A 21084-nucleotide genomic window follows, 5' to 3' on the forward strand; every position below is an offset into this window, starting at 1 on the left:
ACCCGGGCTTAGGGGTGGAGCCAGGGGTGGAGACATGCCCGGACTTGTACAGAGTTAACAGTGGTTTACCACACAGACATGTACAGGGTTAACAGTGGTTTACCACACGGGGATAGGAGCTTTATTAAATCAGAAGTAGAAAGACTCCTGAGGGAAGGGATTATCGAGGGCAGCACCAGCCCATGGCGAGCCCAAGTGGTGGTAGTGAAGACTGGCGAAAAACAGCGCCTGGTTATTGATTACAGCCAGACGATCAATCGATACACGAAATTAGACGCATACCCACTTCCCCGCATATCTGACATGGTCAACCAGATAGCACAATACCGGGTATTCTCGACGATTGATCTGAAGTCGGCATACCACCAGCTCCCCATCAGGCCTGAGGACCGCCAGTACACGGCCTTCGAGGCTGACGGTCGCCTCTACCACTTCCTCCAAGTCCCCTTCGGCATCACCAATGGGGTCTCGGTCTTCCAAAAGGAGATGGACCGGATGGTTGACCAGAACGCGCTGCAGGCCACCTTCCCCTATCTAGACAACATCACCATCTGCGGCCATGACCGGCATGACCACGACGCCAACCTCGAAAAATTCCTCCGTACGGCCCAACGGCTGAATCTGACATACAACAGAGAAAAATGTATGTTCCGCACCACGCGCCTCGCTATTCTTGGCTGCGTGGTGGAAAACGGAGTCATCGGCCCCGACCCCGACCGAATGCGCCCCCTCCTGGAACTACCCCTCCCCCACTGCCTAAAAGCCCTGAAGAGATGCCTAGGGTTCTTCTCTTACTACGCCCAGTGGGTGCCCAACTATGCGGACAAAGCCCGGCCCCTCATCAAGTCAACCTCCTTCCCCCTGACGGCAGAGGCCCGTGCGGCCTTCACCCTCATAAAAGAGGACATTGCGAAGGCCACAATGCACGCAGTGGATGAGTCCATCCCTTTCCAAGTGGAGAGCGATGCATCCGACTTCGCCCTAGCCACAACCCTTAACCAGGCGAGGAGACCCGTGGCCTTCTTTTCACGGACCCTCCAGGGCCCCGAAATTCGACACTCCTCAGTCGAGAAGGAGGCCCAGGCGATAGTGGAGGCGGTACGGCACTGGAGGCATTACCTGGCCAGTAAACGTTTCACCCTGCTCACTGACCAACGGTCAGTAGCATTTATGTTTAACAACAGACAAAGGGGGAAAATCAAAAATGATAAGATATTGCGGTGGAGGATCGAGTTATCCACCTACAACTACGATATCTTATACCGGCCCGGGAAACTTAATGAGCCCCCAGACGCCCTATCCCATGGGACATGTGCCAACGCACAAGTCGATAGGCTACGGACCCTCCACAATGATCTCTGCCACACGGGGGTCACCAGGTTCTTCCATTTTATTAAAGCTCGCAACCTGCCTTACTCCATCGAGGAGGTCAGGACCATGACCAGGAACTGCCAGGTCTGCGCCGAATGCAAACCGCATTTTTATAGGCCAGACAGGGCACACCTGATTAAAGCCACCCGCCCCTTCGAACGTCTCAGCGTCGATTTCAAGGGGCCCCTTCCCTCCTCTGACCGCAACACGTACTTCCTCAATATTATTGACGAGTACTCCCGTTTCCCCTTCGCCATCCCCTGCCCGGACATGACCAGCGCCACAGTCATCAGGTGCCTCAACAACCTGTTCGCCATATTTGGCTTCCCCAATTACATCCACAGCGACAGGGGCTCGTCGTTCATGAGCGACGAGCTGCGCCAGTACCTGCTCGAGAAGGGCATTGCCACGAGCAGGACTACCAGCTACAACCCCCGGGGTAACGGACAGGTAGAGAGGGAGAACGCAACGGTGTGGAAGACCGCCATGCTCGCCCTAAAATCCAAGGGCCTCCCAATCTCCCGCTGGCAAGACGTCCTCCCCGATGCGCTCCACTCCATACGATCACTGCTCTGTACTGCCACAAACGCCACCCCTCACGAGAAGATGTTTGTCTTCCCCAGGAAATCCAGCTCGGGGATATCACTACCGCCATGGCTGACGTCACCGGGACCCGTCCTGCTCAGGAAACACGTGAGGAGCCATAAGACGGACCCCCTGGTCGAAAAGGTTCACCTCCTCCACGCCAACCCACAGTACGCCTATGTGGCGTATCCTGACGGGCGGGAGGCCACAGTCTCAATTCGAGACCTCGCACCCTCGGGTACCACCCGAAACACCATCGATCACCATCCACTACCTCCACCCACCACCACTACCCACGACGCACCACCGGGGTGTCTACCACGAACTGACGACATGCCGGTGCCATCCCTACCCCGAGAGGACGACACGCCAGTGCTCTGTCCCACGCGAGAAGCGGCCGCGGGCAAAGAACCGCCGCAACCGGCACCACGAAGATCATTACGGCAGACAAGACCCCCGGAGAGACTTTCGTATATGAACTTTTGAAACACTTCACCCCGCCGGACTCTTTTTTAAACGAGGGGTGAATGTGGTAAACCACTGCTAACTCTGTACATGTCTGTGTGGTAAACCACTGTTAACTCTGTACAGGTCCGGGCATGTCTCCGCCCCTGGCTCCACCCCTAAGCCCGGGTATAAAGGTGACTCACCACCCTTCCCCCGGGAGCTCTTAGGATGGATCCACTAGCAGAGGCATGCTCCAGTTCTTAGTCAATAAAAGCCTACTTCGTATAAGTTCAACTCGTAGTCTTTGGTGTTGTTGATAGTGCTTCAGGTGGGCTATGGTTTGATGTTTGCCACCAGTTCTCCGGTAACTCCAGGGCACTCTCTCCACGTGAGCTTAGACTCTGGGCACCTGGCAGGCTTTTTCATCGTGACGTCCACACCATCCTCACTTGGAAATATGTCGCCGTTCCTTCAATGTCGCTGGGTCAACATCCTAGAACAGCACTGTGGGAGTACCTTCACCACACAGACTGCAGCGGTTCAAGAAGGCGGCTCACCACCACCTTCTCAAGGTCATTTAGGGATGGGCAATAAATGCTGGCCTTGCCAGCGACACCCACATCCTATGAACGAGTAAAAAAAAGCTCAGCCAGAAAAGGAGGGATGACCAAAAGCTTGGTCAAAGAGATGGATACTAAGGAAGGTATTAATGGAGGAGAGGGAGGTGGGCAGGCAGAGGGGTCTCGGGAGGCAACTCCAGAGCGTGGGGTCTAGGTGGCTAAAGGCACTGCCGCCAATGGTGGGGCGAGGAGAGGGAGGATGCTCAAGTGGTCGGAATCAGAGGAACGAGAGTTTGGCAGAAGCGGGGGCTGCAGGACTAGAGGTTATAAAAATAGGAAAGGGGCGAGGCTTGAAAAGATTTAAACATGAGGGTGAGAATTTAAAATTTGACACTTTGGGGACTGGGAGCCAGAGTGAGAAAAGGAGTGATGGCTGAATGGACCTTGGTGCGGGATAGCAGAGGTTTGGAGGAGCTGAAGTTTACAGAGGTTGGGAGGCTGGCCAGGCGAGCATTGGAATAGTTGGGTCTGCAGATGGTAGAGGCGTGGGTGAAGGTTTCAACTGCATTTGAGCTGCATTGGGGGGCTTTACAGAGGTGGAAGTAGGCAGTCTTTGTAATGGAGAAGCTATGGGGTTGGAAACTCAGCTCATGATCCGACATCAAGATTCCATAGTCATTTCAGCTTGAGAAAGTAGACGGGGGGGAGTTAGAGTTGTTGGTAAGGGTACGGAGTTTGAGGTGGTGGTCGAAAGCTATGGCTTTGGTCTTAATGTTTAGCTGGAGGAAATTGCTGATCATCTAAGACTGGATATCAGACAAGCAGTGTGACAACACAAGGCGGTGGAGAGGCAGCATACATAATGCAAGCAAGAAGCAGTATGTAGATGAGGAAGAGGAGCGGACCAAGGATAGACCCTTGTGAATTCTGGAGATGGCGGTGCGAAGGCTGGATGAGAAACCATTGATGGAGATGCCCTCACTATGATTGGATGGGCAAGAGTGGAACTAAATAAAGGCAGTCCCACTAAGCTGGACAACAGAGGAGAGGCGTTGGAAGAGGCTGCAGAGAGGTCGAGGAGGACATGGAGGGATAGTGCACCACAGTTATAGAAGATGCCATTTGTGACTTTGATTAAGGCTGTTTCGGTGCAGTGGCAGAAACCTGATTGAATTTAACCAAGTAATTGTGGGGGAGATGTGCATGGATTTGGGAAGCGACAACACTTTTTCAAGGGCTTTGCAGAGGAAAGGAAGGTTGGAAATAGGGCGGTTGTTTGCAAGGACAGAGAGGTCAAGGGTGGGTGTTTTGAGGGGAGCGTGATGATGACGGGTTTGAAAGGGAAGGGGACAGTACCTGAGGAGAGGGAACCATTTGCAATGTCAGCTAGCATGGGGACCAGGAAGATTTGAGTGGTTTAATGGGAATGGGGGCGAGAGAGCAGGAGATGGGTCTCATGGTTGAGATGAGATTGGAGAGCACAAGGGGAATGATGGGAGAGAAACTAGAGAGAGACGGGGGTTCAGAGCTAGGACAGGATGGGACCTAAGTGGGAGGTTTGGCTTGGTGGGCATTGGGAAGGGGGGGAAGCAACAGAGGCAGCTGAATGGATGGTCTCTATTTTGGTAACAAAGAGGTCCATAAGCTCCTCGGCAACATTTCCTCTAATTTTGTTTTTCCCCTGCACAGCCCCTTTAAACTTGCTGCGTGGCCGCGCATACGCAGTATCTTTTCCAGCGTTAGTGCTGGTGAGCGCCCTGCACGTGAACTCGTGGCCGCGCATCTTAGGGGAAACATTGCTCCTTGCACTTGTTGGAGGTGAGGGCGCAGAGCAGGGGACAAGGGTTTAAGGAGACAGTTGGTAGTGGAGAAAATAAACCGGGGTAGGGGGTGGGGGCGGGGGTTCTCTTTCCATTCCAGCATCATCCGAGAGCGATGGTCAGTTTTGGCAGAGGAGAGAAAGGCACAGCAGAGCTTGATCTGATTCATCCAGATCCGCCAATGGATGGCTAAAGCAAACACACTCAATTCTGTGCCCTTTGGACTTGAGGGAGTGAAGATGAGGGGTGGCGGGTGTAGCCCCGTGGAATGTGAGGGGTGGGCGGTAGTGAAGGTTTAACTAAGCAGACTTGTTTGTAGAAATCTCTTCAGATACTGAATAACCATTGGAGCGGCATAGACCAGAGCAGAGAAAGGGAAGTTCGATCTTGTGAAAACTGGATAAAGGAACAGTCATGATTGTAGTGTATGTACCTTTAAGAGGAACTATGTTTTTGAAGCCCCTGTGTACTGTAGTACCAGTAGTGACCACTCGGGTATATAAGCCCGTATAGCGTCTTGTGTAGTTAGTTCACCTCCAGACTTTGTTCAGTAAACACTTGTTAAATCAACTCCTGCATTCCGTGTCTCCATTAACACACGGATCCAACAGTGGTGACGAGTTAGAAACGAACTTACCTGCAATTCGGCAGCACCTCAAGGAGATCGATTCCTCAGACGAAGGTCGAAGCAAAAAAAAAAAAAAAAACTGTGGTTTCACCAGCTAAACGGGCTGGTGGCAGGTAGTGCACTGATCCTTCCTGGGCTGCGGCGGGCTGCGCTCAATCGGGTGGCTCTGCAGCGGGGCCGGGCAGCAAGTCGGAAAGCAGAAGCAAAGAGAGACAGAGGGTGGAACACTCAGGAGGCGGCCGGCGCTGCAAAGCAGGTCGGCGTTCGGACCGAGCAGAGGGAGGGGAAAGTCCCAGAGGGTCCGACGGGAACGATTCTCCAAGTAACGGAGAAACTATTTAAAATATATATATAAAAAAAAATAGAAATACCGCAAAAAGCTGCAGGTCGCAACGGGAACCGCGGAGAACAGCGTTGGCGGCAGCGGCAGCGGCGGGAAAGCGCGGGAGGCGCCATCTTGACTCGGCGGGGAAGAAGGAAAAGCGCGGGAGGCGCCATTTTTGATTTTCAGGATGCCGAAGACCGGCAATATTACTGCTTTCGATAGTGATATAGAGGATTGGACCACATATGTGGAAAGAGTGGAGGTATATTGCAAGGCGAATGAAGTAGCGGATGATAAAAAGGCATCGGTACTTCTAAATCTGATGGGCGCAAGGACATACGGGCTGTTACGAAACTTGATCACTCCAGCCAAACCAATGGACAAGAATTTTAAGGAGATTGTTGATACCCTACAGGAGCACTTAAACCCAACACCGCTGCTGATAGCTGAACGATTCAAATTCTTCAGGAGGAATCAGCACAAGAATGAAAGTAACGCTGATTACCTCACCGAATTACGAAAGCTGTCAAAGCACTGCCAATTCGGGGCAGGACTGACAGATTCTCTACGAGACAAATTCATCTGCAGTCTCCTAAGCGAAGGAACACAGAAAAGACTACTTTCTGAGAAAGATTTGACACTGGACAAGGCTTTCAGTGTGGCTGTATCATACGAAGCAGCAGCAAGAGGAGCTGCAGAGATACAGCAAAGGCCACAGGACTTCGGCACCAATGAAATGACATGGGGTTTTGAGAGATGTTATTGCTGCGACAGATCCACCCATGACCAGAAGGACTGCTGGTTCAAGGACAAAGCATGCAGGCAATGCGGAAAGATGGGACACATTGCACGTGTATGCAGATCTGGAAAAAAATCCGCTGACAGTAAAAAGGTCAATAAGGAAAAGTACAGAAAGGTACAAATGATGACGGACAGTAGCTCCGAAGACCAGAAGAGCGATAGCGATTCCAGAAACAAGAGACTAAGCTGTCTCAAATTACATAATGTAATTGCCAAAGAAGATTACCAGACCATTTGGGTTACCCTCACGATAGCGGGGTCCCCAGTCAAAATGGAGCTAGATACAGGATCAGCTCTGACCGTCATAAGTCGACGGGATTACGAGCGGCTATTTCTGCATATACCTTTGAAAGACACATCCATTATCTTGAAGACATATACGGGGCAGAAAGTATACCCCAGAGGGAAAATAAGGGTGCCTGTTGTATACAACGGCAAGGAAATACAGAAGTTGTATTTATACGTTCTGCAAGATGGTGGTCCACCGTTGTTGGGACGTGAATGGATCAGAAAGATACGTTTAGACTGGCACTCCATTCAGGCACTGACGGTGACCAGTAAGAAAAGAAATGATGATGACGTCATACCTGGACGATTAAAAGAAATCTTGGCTAACGCCAAAGAAGTGTTTCAACAGGAACTAGGAACCCTGAAAGGCGCCACCGCCTCAATAAAAGTGGAAGATGCGGCAATTCCCAAGTTTTTTAAGGCAAGGCCGATACCATACGCAATTCGTCCAGCCGTCGAGGCAGAGCTGGAGAATTTGGAAAAAGCAGGCGTGTTATCCAAGGTAGATTGGAGCGAGTGGGCAACACCCATCGTCCCGGTCATGAAGAAAACGTTGAATAATGATAAATCTGAAGAACAGAGAAAAATTCGCATCTGTGGGGACTTCAAGGTGACTGTAAACCCGGTTCTTCACACAGTACAGTATCCTCTTCCGAGGATAGAAGATATTTTTGCCTCACTATCCGGAGGGAAACGTTTCACCAAAATTGACTTAGCACAGGCATATCTACAGATGGAGGTTGAGGAGGCCTCTAAAAAGTATCTCATGATAAACACACACAAAGGCCTGTACCAGTACAATCGACTGGTTTTCGGAGTAGCATCAGCTCCGGCTATCTGGCAAAGAGCTATGGAGCAAGTCCTGCAAGGGATTCCGGGGACTCAATGCTACCTAGACGACATCCTTGTAACAGGAGAAAACGACAACGAGCACCTTGCCAATTTGGAGCAGGTGCTCACGAGGCTGAGAGAACGGGGCCTACGAGCAAATCGCCCCAAGTGCGAATTTTTCCAGAAACAAATATATTGTGGCCATGTCATAAACGAAGAAGGGTTGCATAAGTCACCTGAAAAAATTGAAGCGGTCGTAAAAGCCCCCGCGCCTGAAAATGTCTCACAATTAAGGTCGTTCCTGGGATTAATAAATTACTATCATAAATTTTTACCGAACTTGTCAACGGTTCTGCACCCTCTTAACGCACTGCTACAAATGGGAGTAATTTGGAAATGGAGCGAAGACTGTAAACGTGCCTTCCATAAATGCAAAGGCTTGATCACGTCCAGGGAAGTGTTGGCTCATTACAACCCATCACTGCCAATCAGACTGGCGTGCGATGCATCCCCTTACGGCGTGGGAGCGGTATTATCGCATAGATTCCCTGATGGCTCGGAGCGGCCGATAGCTTTTGCGCCACGCTCATTGAACTCAGCTGAGCGTAACTATGCCCAGATCGACAGGGAGGCACTCAACCTGGTGTGGGGGGTGAAGAAATTCAACCATTACCTACACGGACAAAAATTTACCTTGTTGACTGACCATCAACCCCTCATCTCCATATTCAACCCTAAAAAGGGCGTTCCCATTATGACAGCGCAAAGGCTACAGAGGTGGTCCCTTTTCCTAGGGGCACACCAATATGACATAGAATACAAAGGAACAAAACAGCATAGGAATGCTGACGGGTTATCGCGCCTACCGTTGCCAACGGTAGAAGAGGCGCCTACAGTGGACCCAGTGGAGATGTTCCACTCAACCATAGTGGAATGTCTACCAGTGACAAATTCTACCATTGAAAAGGAAACGAGAAATGACCCGACTCTCTCACGAGTCTACAATTTAACGGTGAAGGGATGGCCAGCACATGGCGAACCACTGTTGCCAGCATTCTCGCAAAGAAGAGAACAGCTGTCAGTGTGCCGAGGAACCTTGATGTGTGGATCCAGAGTGGTGATTCCACCCAAACTCCAGGATAAAGTGCTAAAGGAGCTTCACGAGGGGCATCTGGGTGGAGTGAAAATGAAGAACTTAGCCAGAGCGTTTGTGTGGTGGCCAGGTATCGATGGAGACATCGAAGAAATGACCAAGAGCTGTCTAGGATGCCAGAAGGTCCAAAACGCCCCACCACAAGCCCCTCTACATCCATGGGAACGGCCCTCATCTCCATGGCAAAGGGTACATATCAACTTTGCTGGTCTATTTATGGACTCAATGTTCTTAATCGCGGTGGATGCACACTCCAAGTGGCCGGAGGTAATAAAGATGTCCTCCACCACCACGGAAAAAACCATCACAGTATTAAGGACCATATTCGCCAGGAATGGGCTGCCTGAACAGATCTGTTCTGATAATGGACCGCAATTTGTATCCGAAGAATTCAGGAAGTTCTTAAAAAGCAATGGTGTTAAGCACTACACGTCTGCCCCATACCATCCCGCCACCAATGGATTAGCTGAAAGGCTTGTCCAGACCTTTAAGAAGGCCATAAAGGCCATGGGTAATGAAGACATAAATCTACAACATAAGGTAGATAACTTCTTGTTTGCGTACAGGAATGCAACACATGTGGTTACAAACCAAACCCCCGCCATGATGTTTTTCAACAGAAGACTAAGCTGCCGGCTGGATTTGGTCAAGCCAAACGTCAGAAGGGACGTAGAGAACCGGCAATTTCAAAGCATGAATGAAAGGCCAACTAGAACCTTCCAGATAGGTCAACCAGTTTTGGCCCGGGACTACCGTACCGAGAAATGGCAGCCTGGAACTATTTGCACATGACTAGGACCGCTGGTGTATACCGTGGACATTGGAGAAAGCATAATAAGGCGCCATGCTGACCAGATCATAGAGTCATCCGAAAAAGGACAACCTTCACCACAACTCTATACGCCTAATGATGAAGCAGAGATACCCATAGTATCTACCTCCGATCCGGTGATACTGGAACCAGATGAACCCGACACTGGCATTGAAGCCGAATCGACCTTGCCAAAAGAACCTACTACACCACCGAAACCTACTACACCACCGAGGCGTTATCCGGACCGAGTCAGGAAGCCTCCAGAGAGACTGAATTTGTAATTGATTAACTTCAGCAAATGTGTCGATTATTGTTCTTGTAAAAATGTTATTTAATGACTACTTAAAATGTTATGTACTATTTATCTAAAAGGGGAGGAATTGTAGTGTATGTACCTTTAGGAGGAACTATGTTTTTGAAGCCCCTGTGTACTGTAGTACCAGTAGTGACCACTCGGGCATATAAGCCTGTATAGCGTCTTGTGTAGTTAGTTCACCTCCAGACTTTGTTCAGTAAACACTTGTTAAATCAACTCCTGCATTCTGTTTCTCCATTAACACATGGATCCAACAATGATATTGCTCAATGAGTGTCAATACTTGAATGGTATGTAGTTTCAGGGAGCAAGGATGAAGCTACATAGATGGATGAGCCCAGCGAAGCTGGAACCAACCGTCAGCCAAACTGTCTGCACTAGCAGCAAGATAACAAGCCATTGACATTCAGTGATATCAATAATCAGTGCATAAACCTTTGTGGAAATGATGAGAGGGCTGCGGTCTTTAACACTAGATGTTAAGTGTCCTATGTTCAAAACTGTTGAAGTTATCCATATTACCATTGGAGTGTTTAGTGATGGACATTCCCCTTGTTGAATATTTATCGGTGAATAGTATTTTCTTGGAGAGATTACATCCTCCTTTCTATGAGTTGTTTTCTACCCTTTTCCGTCTTTCCCGTGCAATATACCATCCCAGGTGGTTAGTGTCGACATCTCTGGTTGGACATATTCCTGGAGGGTGACTTACATCACCTCCCACCTGCAACCGCCCCGCCCCCACACTCCCACCATTGGTCACCCGACACGTCCCTCACAGTGCCCCGCCACCCCCCCCCCCCCACTCCCACCATTGGTCACCCGACACGTCCCTCACAGTGCCCCACCACCCCCCCCCCCCACTCCCACCATTGGTCACCCGACACGTCCCTCACAGTGCCCCGCCCCCACACTCCCACCATTGGTCACCCGACACGTCCCTCACAGTGCCCCGCCCCCCCCCCCCCACTCCCACCATTGGTCACCCGACACGTCCCTCACAGTGCCCCGCCCCCACACTCCCACCATTGGTCACCCGACACGTCCCTCACCGTGCCCCGCCCCCACACTCCCACCATTGGTCACCCGACACGTCCCTCACAGTGCCCCGCCCCCACACTCCCACCATTGGTCACCCGACACGTCCCTCACAGTGCCCCGCCCCCACACTCCCACCATTGGGCACCCGACACGTCCCTCACAGTGCCCCGCCCCCACACTCCCACCATTGGTCACCCGACACGTCCCTCACAGTGCCCCGCCCCCACACTCCCACCATTGGTCACCCGACACGTCCCTCACAGTGCCCCGCCCCCACACTCCCACCATTGGTCACCCGACACGTCCCTCACCGTGCCCCGCCCCCACACTCCCACCATTGGTCACCCGACACGTCCCTCACAGTGCCCCGCCCCCACACTCCCACCATTGGTCACCCGACACGTCCCTCACAGTGCCCCGCCCCCACACTCCCACCATTGGGCACCCGACACGTCCCTCACAGTGCCCCGCCCCCACACTCCCACCATTGGTCACCCGACACGTCCCTCACAGTGCCCCGCCCCCCCCACTCCCACCATTGGTCACCCGACACGTCCCTCACAGTGCCCCGCCCCCCCCCACTCCCACCATTGGTCACCCGACACGTCCCTCACAGTGCCCCCCCCCACTCCCGCCATTGGTCACCCGACACGTCCCTCACAGTGCCCCGCCCCCACACTCCCACCATTGGTCACCCGACACGTCCCTCACAGTGCCCCGCCCCCACACTCCCACCATTGGTCACCCGACACGTCCCTCACAGTGCCCCGCGCCCACACTCCCACCATTGGTCACCCGACACGTCCCTCACAGTGCCCCCCCCCCCCACTCCCACCATTGGTCACCCGACACGTCCCTCACAGTGCCCCGCCCCCACACTCCCGCCATTGGTCACCCGACACGTCCCTCACAGTGCCCCGCCCCCACACTCCCGCCATTGGTCACCCGACACGTCCCTCACAGTGCCCCGCCCCCACACTCCCGCCATTGGTCACCCGACACTTCCCTCACAGTGCCCCGCCCCCACACTCCCGCCATTGGTCACCCGACACGTCCGTCACAGTGCCCCGCCCCCACACTCCCACCATTGGTCACCCGACACGTCCCTCACAGTGCCCCGCCCCCACACTCCCGCCATTGGTCACCCGACACTTCCCTCACAGTGCCCCGCCCCCACACTCCCGCCATTGGTCACCCGACACGTCCCTCACAGTGCCCCGCCCCCACACTCCCACCATTGGTCACCCGACACGTCCCTCACAGTGCCCCGCCCCCACACTCCCGCCATTGGTCACCCGACACGTCCCTCACAGTGCCCCGCCCCCACACTCCCACCATTGGTCACCCGACACGTCCCTCACAGTGCCCCGCCCCCACACTCCCGCCATTGGTCACCCGACACGTCCCTCACAGTGCCCTGCCCCCAGACCACCGCCATTGTTCGCCTGACAGGTCCCTCCTCATGGTGCCCCGCCATGGTTCCCATCTCCAATATTTTATAATTAATAAGCAAAAATGTTTGCTGACTGCGGACACACTCTCGCCAACTGCGGACACACTCTCGCCGACTGCGGACACACTCTCGCCGACTGCGGGCACACTCTCGCCGACTGAGGACACACACTCGCCGACTGCGGGCACACTCTCGCCGACTGCGGGCACACACTCGCCGACTGCGGACACACTCTCGCCAACTGCGGGGACACACTCGCCGACTGCGGACACACACTCCCGCCGACTGCGGACACACTCTCGCCGACTGTGGACACACTCTCGCCGACTGCGGACACACTCTCGCCGACTGCGGACACACACTCGCCGACTGCGGACACACTCTCGCCAACTGCGGGGACACACTCGCCGACTGCGGACACACACTCGCCGACTGCGGGGACACACTCGCCGACTGCGGGCACACTCTCGCCGACTGCGGGCACACACTCGCCGACTGCGGACACACACTCGCCGACTGCGGGGACACACTCGCCGACTGCGGACACACTCTCGCCGACTGCGGACACACTCTCGCCGACTGCGGACACACTCTCGCCGACTGCGGACACACTCTCGCCGACTGCGGACACACTCTCGCCGACTGCGGACACACTCTCGCCGACTGAGGACACACACTCGCCGACTGCGGGCACACTCTCGCCGACTGCGGACACACTCTCGCCGACTGAGGACACACACTCGCCGACTGTGGGCACACACTCGCCGACTGTGGACACTCTCGCCGACTGCGGACACACTGTCGCCGACTGCGGACACACACTCCCGCCGACTGCGGACACACTCTCGCCGACTGCGGACACACTCTCGCCGACTGCGGACACACTCTCGCCGACTGCGGACACACTCTCGCCGACTGCGGACACACTCTCGCCGACTGCGGGCACACACTCGCCGACTGAGGACACTCTCTCGCCGACTGCGGACACACACTCGCCGACTGCGGACACACTCTCGCCGACTGCGGACGCGCTCTCGCCGACTGCGGACACGCTCTCGCCGACTGCGGACACGCTCTCGCCGACTGCCCACACACTCTCGCCGACTGCGGATGCTCTCGCTGACTGCGGACACACTCTCGCTGACTGCGGACACACTCTCGCCGACTGCCCACACACTCGCCGACTGCGGAGACACTTTCGCAGACTGCGGACACACACTCGCCGACTGCGGAGACGCTCTTGCCGACTGCGGACACGCTCTCGCCGACTGCGGACACGCTCTCGCCGACTGCGGACACGCTCTCGTCGACTGCGGGGACACTCTCGCCGACTGCGGACACAAACTCGCCGACTGCCCACAGACTCTCGCCGACTGCGGACACACTCTCGCCGACTGCGGACACACTCTCGCCGACTGAGGACACACACTCTCGCCGACTGCGGACACACTCTCGCCGACTGCGGACACAATCTCGTCGACTGCGGACACACACTCTCGTCGACTGCCCAAACACTCTCGCCGACTGCGGACACAAACTCTCGCCGACTGCGGACACACTCTCCCCGACTGCGGACACACTCTCGCCGACAGCGAACACACTCTCGCCGACTGCCCACACACTATCGCCGACTGCGGACACACGCTCGTCGACTGCGGACACACTCTCGCCGACTGCGGACACACTCTCGCCGACTGTGGACACAATACAATACAAATCGCTTTATTGGCATGATAAGGTACATCTTATGTTGCCAAAGCATCAAAACACATTTATGGTTGAACACATAAACGCGGCTCCATCCATACAGTGTATAAACAGGTACATCCCTGAGTCTACAAATACACCTTCGCCCTGTTTATATATACTCTTGTCTTAGTTTACTGGTTGTCCCTCTGTTCATGGCAAGCTGTAACATAGTGTGCCGACACACTCTCGCCGACTGCCCACACACTCTCGCCGACTGCGGACGCTCTCGCTGACTGCGGACACACTCTCGCTGACTGCGGACACACTCTCGCCGACTGCCCACACTCTCGCCGACTGCGAACACACACTCGCCGACTGCGGACACACTCTCGGCGACTGCGGACACACTCTCGCCGACTGCGGACACACTCTCGCCGACTGCGGACACAAACTCTCGCCGACTGCGGACACACTCTCGCCGACTGCGGACACACTCTCGCCGACTGCGGACACACTCTCGCCGACTGCGGACACACTCTCGCCGACTGCGGGCACAAACTCTCGCCGACTGCGGGCACACACTCTCCCCGACTGCGGACACAAACTCTCGCCGACTGCGGACACTCTCTCGCCGACTGCGGACACTCTCTCGCCGACTGCGGACACACACTCGCCGACTGCGGACACTCTCGCCGACTGCGGACACACTCTGGCTGACTGCGGACACACTCTTGCCGACTGCGGACACACTCCGGCCGACTGCGGACACACTCTCGCCGACTGCCCACACTCTCTCGCCGACTGCAGAGACACTTTCGCCGACTGCGGTCACACTCTCGCCGACTGCGGACACACACTCGCCGACTGCGGAAACACACTCGCCGACTGCGGACACGCACTCGCCGACTGCGGAGACGCTCTCGCCGACTGCGGAGACGCTCTCGCCGACTGCGAACACACTCTCGCCGACTGAGGACACTCTCTCGCCGACTGCGGACACTCTCTCGCCGACTGCGGACACACACTCGCCGACTGCGGACACTCTCGCCGACTGCGGACACACTCTGGCTGACTGCGGACACACTCTTGCCGACTGCGGACACACTCCGGCCGACTGCGGACACACTCTCGCCGACTGCCCACACTCGCCGACTGCAGAGACACTTTCGCCGACTGCGGTCACACTCTCGCCGACTGCGGACACACACTCGCCGACTGCGGACACGCACTCGCCGACTGCGGACACGCACTCGCCGACTGCGGAGACGCTCTCGCCGACTGCGGACACGCTCTCGCCGACTGCGGAAACACTCTCCCCGACTGTGGACACACTCTCGCCGACAGCGGACACACTCTCGCTGACTGCGGGGACACTCTCGCCGACTGCGGACACACACTCGCCGACTGCGGACACACAGTCTCGCTGACTGCCCACACACTGTCGCCGACTGTGGACACACTCTCGTCGACTGTGGACACACTCTCGTTGACTGCGGACACACAGTCTCGCCGACTGCTCACACACTCTCGCCGACTGCGGACACAAACTCTCGCCGACTGCGGACACACTCTCCCCGACTGCGGACACACTCTCGCCGACTGCGGACACACTCTCGCCGACTGCCCACAGACTCTCGCCGACTGCGGACATACTCTCGCCGACTGCGGACACACTCTCACGGACTGCGGACACACTCTCGCCGACTGCGGACACACTCTCGCCGACTGCGGACACACACTCTCACCAACTGCGGACACACTCTCGCCGACTGCGTACACACTTGCCGACTGCGGACACACGCTCGCCGACTGCGGACACACTCTCGCCGACTGCGGACACACTCTCGCTGACTGCGGGGACACACTCGACGACTGCGGACTCACTCTCGCCGACTGCGGGTACACACTCGCCGACTGCGGACACACTCTCTCCGACTGCGGACACACTCTCGCCGACTGCGGACACACACTCTCGCCGACTGCGGGCACACACTCTCGCCGACTGCGGACACACTCTCGCCAACTGCGGACACACTCTCGCCGACTGCGGACACACGGTCGCCGACTGCGAACACACTCTCGCTGACTGCGGGCATACTCTCGCCGACTGCGGGGACACTGTCGCCGACTGCGGGGACACTCTCGGCGACTGCGGGGACACTTTCGCCGACTGTGGACACACTCTCGCCAACTGAGGACACACTCTCGCCGACTGCTGACACTCTCTCGCCGACTGCGGACACACTTTCGCCGACTGCCCACACACTCTTGCCGACTGCGGACTCACGCTCGTCGACTGCGGATACACTCTCGCCGACTGCGAACACACTCGCCGACTGCGGACACACTCTCGCCGACTGCGGACTCACGCTCGTCCACTGCGGATACACTCTCGCCGACTGCAGACACACTCGCCGACTGCGGACACACTCTCGCCGACTGCGGACTCACGCTCGTCCACTGCGGATACACTCTCGCCGACTGCGGACACACTCGCCGATTGCGGACAGACTCTCGCCGACTGCCCACACACTCTCGCCGACTGCGGACTCACGCTCGTCGACTGCGGACACACTCTCTCCGACTGCGGACACACTCTCGCCGACTGCCCACACACACTCGCCGACTGCCCACACACTCTCGCCGACTGCGGACACACTCTCGCCGACTGCGGACACTCTCTCGCCGACTGCGGACACACTCTCGCCGACTGCGGACGCACTCTCGCCGACTGCGGACACACTTGCCGACTGCGGACACACACTCGCCGACAGCGGACACACTCTTGCCGACTGCGGACACACTCTCTGACTGCGGACACTCACTCGCCGACTGCGGACACGCTCTCGCCGACTGCAGACACACTCTCGCCGACTGCGGACACACTCGCCGACTGAGGACACACTCTCGCCGACTGCGGACACACACTCGCCGACTGCGGACACACTCTCGCCGACTGCGGGCACACTCTCGCCGACTGCGGACACACACTCGCAGACTGCGGACACACTCTCGCCGACTGCGGACACACTCTCGCCGACTGCGGACACACTCTCTCCGACTGCGGACAGACACTCGCCGACTGCGGACACGCTCTCGCCGACTGCGGACACGCTCTCGCCGACTGCGGACACACACTCGCTGACTGCGGACACGTTCTCACCGACTGCCCATACACTCTGGCCGACTGCGGACACACTCTCGCCGACTGCGGACACTCGCCGACTGCGGACACACACTCGCTGACTGCGGGCACACACTCGCCGACTGAGGACACACTCTCGCCGAATGCAGACACACACTCGCCGACTGCGGACACACTCTCGCCGACTGCGGGCACACTCTCGCCGACTGCGGACACACACTCGCCGACTGCAGACACACTCTCTCCGACTGCGGACACACTCTCGCCGACTGCGGACACACTCTCGCCGACTGCGGACACACTCTTGCCGACTGCGGACACACACTTGCCGACTGCGAACAGTCGCCGACAGCGGACACACACTCGCCGACTGCAGAGACCCTCTCGCCGACTGCGGACACACACTGGCCGACTGCGGACACACACTCGCCGACTGCGGACAGACACTGGCCGACTGCGGACACACACTGGCCGACTGCGGACACACTCACGCCGACTGCGGACACACACTCGCCGACTGCGGACACACTCTCGCCAACTGCGGACACACTTTCGCCGACTGCCCACTCGCACTTAGGGCCAGATTCGCCTCTCAGCCAGTGTGAACCTGCTGTGACCCCATCCTGTTTTCATGGGTGATTTTTAATGTTGGCGAGTTCCCCTAGGTGCTATTTGTGGCCGTTATTGGCAACTCGCCCCGGGGGCAATCGGAAATCTGGTGCTACTGTACCTTTAAGGGGCATTGCAGCTATATTGAGTGTGATGCACTTTGGCTCACTACAATGTCTGAGACCAGTGGTTCTCCAGCTCACTGAGCCTTTAGATGTACAAAGGGTTGGAATCCGTGCAGGCCTGTTTTCGGGCGGAGAATCATCGCAATGCTGATCACGTGGGCGGGACAAGACTGGCAAATTGGTTGGGGGCCCTCTATAATTAAGTAGGTGGGCTTCAAGCGTTAGTCCTGCTGTTGATTAGGCGAGTTGCCTAATCGGGGCCTTCAGTTTCCGGTGTTCCCGCTGCGATTTAAACACAGCCTGCACCTCTTAAAGGGAGCCTTTATCCACCACAAAATGGAGGAAAATCTAGGCACTGGTCCCTACTTGGACCTTGTCCACAGTGGCCTGACTGAGAACGGCAGTTTCGGAAATCACGTGTGATAAACCCATGTCCTATTCATTGTAACCTTTTACCATGCTGCCCAGTAGCATGATCAGTATTTAAAATTTTTTTAATTGTGCAAGGTGGGACCTGGGTTCACATGGAGTTCAGACTGCTGGGATGAAAGATTCCTCTGTCCGCTGGCTATAAGAGACCGAACCTGACATGAGTTTGGGCTTGCCTTCATCCAGTTCACAGTGTGCAAGGTGTCCATCGCACGAGACCGCCCAGTAATTGGCATGAAATTGGCAATCTCCATCAGATGATTCTACTTAGGTTGTGGCAGAGTAGAGGAAGCTTTACTTTGCAGCTAATTGAGAGTACCTGATGCTGACGCTGGAAGATATTGCATTTCCCCAAGACAAACAGATCTTACTTTGGTAAGCAAAAATTAAATTCGCATAAAAGTAATAAAAAGAGAATGTCTTGAGACATTCCAGTTATGCTGAATTGGAGTACGATGGTGCTTTGTTTGTGAGCTCGAAGGCGACTCTAGTGTCGCTGTTCAAATACTTGTCTTATTTTTAGGTAATTGCAGATGCTCTGCAGAGGCTTGATAAGGAACCGGAAACCATTGACATGTTTGGGGAGCACCTGATGTTCTTGTCTCAAATCGGGACACATGCCCATGTTGGAGAGAGAGTTCGGAAACGTGACTCAGCTGTATGCCATTGCCAATGAGTATGGTATCCCCGTCCTTCCCGAGGAGCTGGCTCTCTACCAAATCCTGATCCCCAGCTTCCAGAACCTGAAATCCAGTGTCCTCTACTCCGAAGCCATGAAAGAAAGGAACATCATCAAGTTCAGGGCTGACCTGGAGGATGACATCAATAACCTTTACTATGAACTACTGCAAGTTAAATATAAAGTGATTCAACAGGGAACTGGGCACGGGCGGTGGGTTGGAGAGTGGTACTTTCATCTTTGAGGGTTTAATTTGCAAAAACTATTTTGGGGGGAAAAACTAGCAAAAGCTGACCAACAGGTTCAAAACAGCTAGCAACTCTGGAACGACCATGAATAAAATCCTATGATGTGAAAGCGAGTGGGAAACAGGCTCGTAACTTAAGGTGCAGGTAGATGTTAGCTGTAGCTCAGTGGTAGCATTCTCACCTCTGAGTAGAAGGTAGTGGTTCAAGTTCCACTCCAGGGACTTGAGCAGATAATCCAGCCTGACACTCCAGTGCAGTACTGAGCGAGCAGTGCACTGTCGGAGGTGCCGTCCTTCAGATGAGACGTTAAACCGATGCCCCATCCGCCCTCTTAGTGGATGTAAAAGATCCCACGGCCACTATTGGAAGAAGAGCAGGGGAGTTCTCCCCGGTGTCCTGGCCAATATTTATCCCTCAATCAACATCAACTGGTCATTATCACATTGCTGTTTACGTTTCCTACATTACAACAGTAACTACACCTCAAAAGTACTTCATTGGCTGTAAAGCGCTTTGGGAGATCGTGAAAGGCGCTATATAAATGCAAGTTCTCTCTTATATATAATCCTTTATTCTAAGTAACAAAATTCTGGGAGGGGTTCCAAGTGTTGAAGGCACAAGATTTATTTTCTAGGTAGATCCGGCGCATTCCTCCCTGCGGAGAATTTAGGTTTTTGACAAATCGGGAGGGATTCTCTCTTCCACAATCCCATCCAAATCTGCGGGATTGTGGCGGAGAACAAGGGGAAACATGGGCACTGCGGCTGACTGCGACCTCGCCACCCTGACCTGGATCTCTCGCCCCTGCCAGGACCAGGGAGCATGATTAAGAAGTTTGCAGATGATACAAAAATTGGCCGTGTAGTTGCTAGTGTGGAAGAAAGCTGTAGTCTGCAGGAAGATATCAACGGATGGTCAGGTGGGCAGAAAAGTGGCAAATGGAATTCAACCCGGAGAATTGTGAGGTAATGCATTTGGGGAGGGCTAACAAGGCAAGGGAATACACTATAAATGGTAGGACACTGAGAAGTGCAGAGGATCAGAGGGACCTTGGAGTGCATGTCCACAGATCCCTGAAAGTAGCAGGACAGGTAGATAAGGTGGTTAGGAAGGAATACGGGATAGAAAAATAGAAACATAGAAAAATAGGAGCAGGAGTCGGCCATTCGGCCCTTCGAGCCTGCTCTGCCATTCAATATGATCATGGCTGATCCTCTATCTCAATACCATATTCCCGCTCTCTCCCCATACCCCTTGATGCCTTTTGTGTCTAAAAAATCTATCTACAGTATCTCCTCCTTAAATATATTCAGTCACTTGGCCTCCACAGCCTTCTGTGGTAGAGAATTCCACAGGTTCACCACCTTCTGGGTGAAGAAATTTCTCCTCATCTCAGTCCTAAATGTCCAACCCCGTATCCTGAGACTGTGACCCCCTCGTTCTAGAGCCCCCCAGCCAGAGGAAACATCCTCCCTGCATCCAGTCTCTCTAGCCCTGTCAGAGTTTTATAAGTTTCAATGAGATCCCCTCTCATTCTTCTAAACTCGACTGAATACAGGCCTAGTTGATCCAATCTCTCCTCATACGACAGTCCTGCCATCCCAGGAATCAGTCTGGTGAACCTTCGCTGCACTCCCTCTATGGCAAGTATATCCTTCCTTAGGTAAGGAGACCAAAACTGCACCAAGGCTCTGTAGAACTGTAGTAAGACATTCTTGCTCCTGTAC

At 54.8% G+C, this 21084-nt stretch overlaps 1 protein-coding gene across 1 annotated transcript in view; it reads left to right on the forward strand.

Annotated features, from left to right (window-relative positions):
• Positions 1 to 2687, forward strand: part of LOC147113186 (dynein axonemal heavy chain 14-like) — a 78527-nt gene extending 75840 nt beyond the window's left edge. Inside the window, exon 10 of the mRNA XM_085998256.1 lies at positions 1995 to 2687. Coding sequence (XP_085854382.1) covers positions 1995 to 2078 — 84 coding nt within the window. The 3' untranslated portion in view covers positions 2079 to 2687. The remainder of the gene's footprint in view (positions 1 to 1994) is intronic.
• The last annotated feature ends 18397 nt before the right edge of the window (positions 2688 to 21084 follow it).

Source organism: Somniosus microcephalus, chromosome 9 (assembly GCF_052327205.1).
Source record: "Somniosus microcephalus isolate GS21.2 chromosome 9, FLI_Smic_1.0, whole genome shotgun sequence".
Classification (NCBI taxonomy): Eukaryota; Metazoa; Chordata; class Chondrichthyes; order Squaliformes; family Somniosidae; genus Somniosus; species Somniosus microcephalus.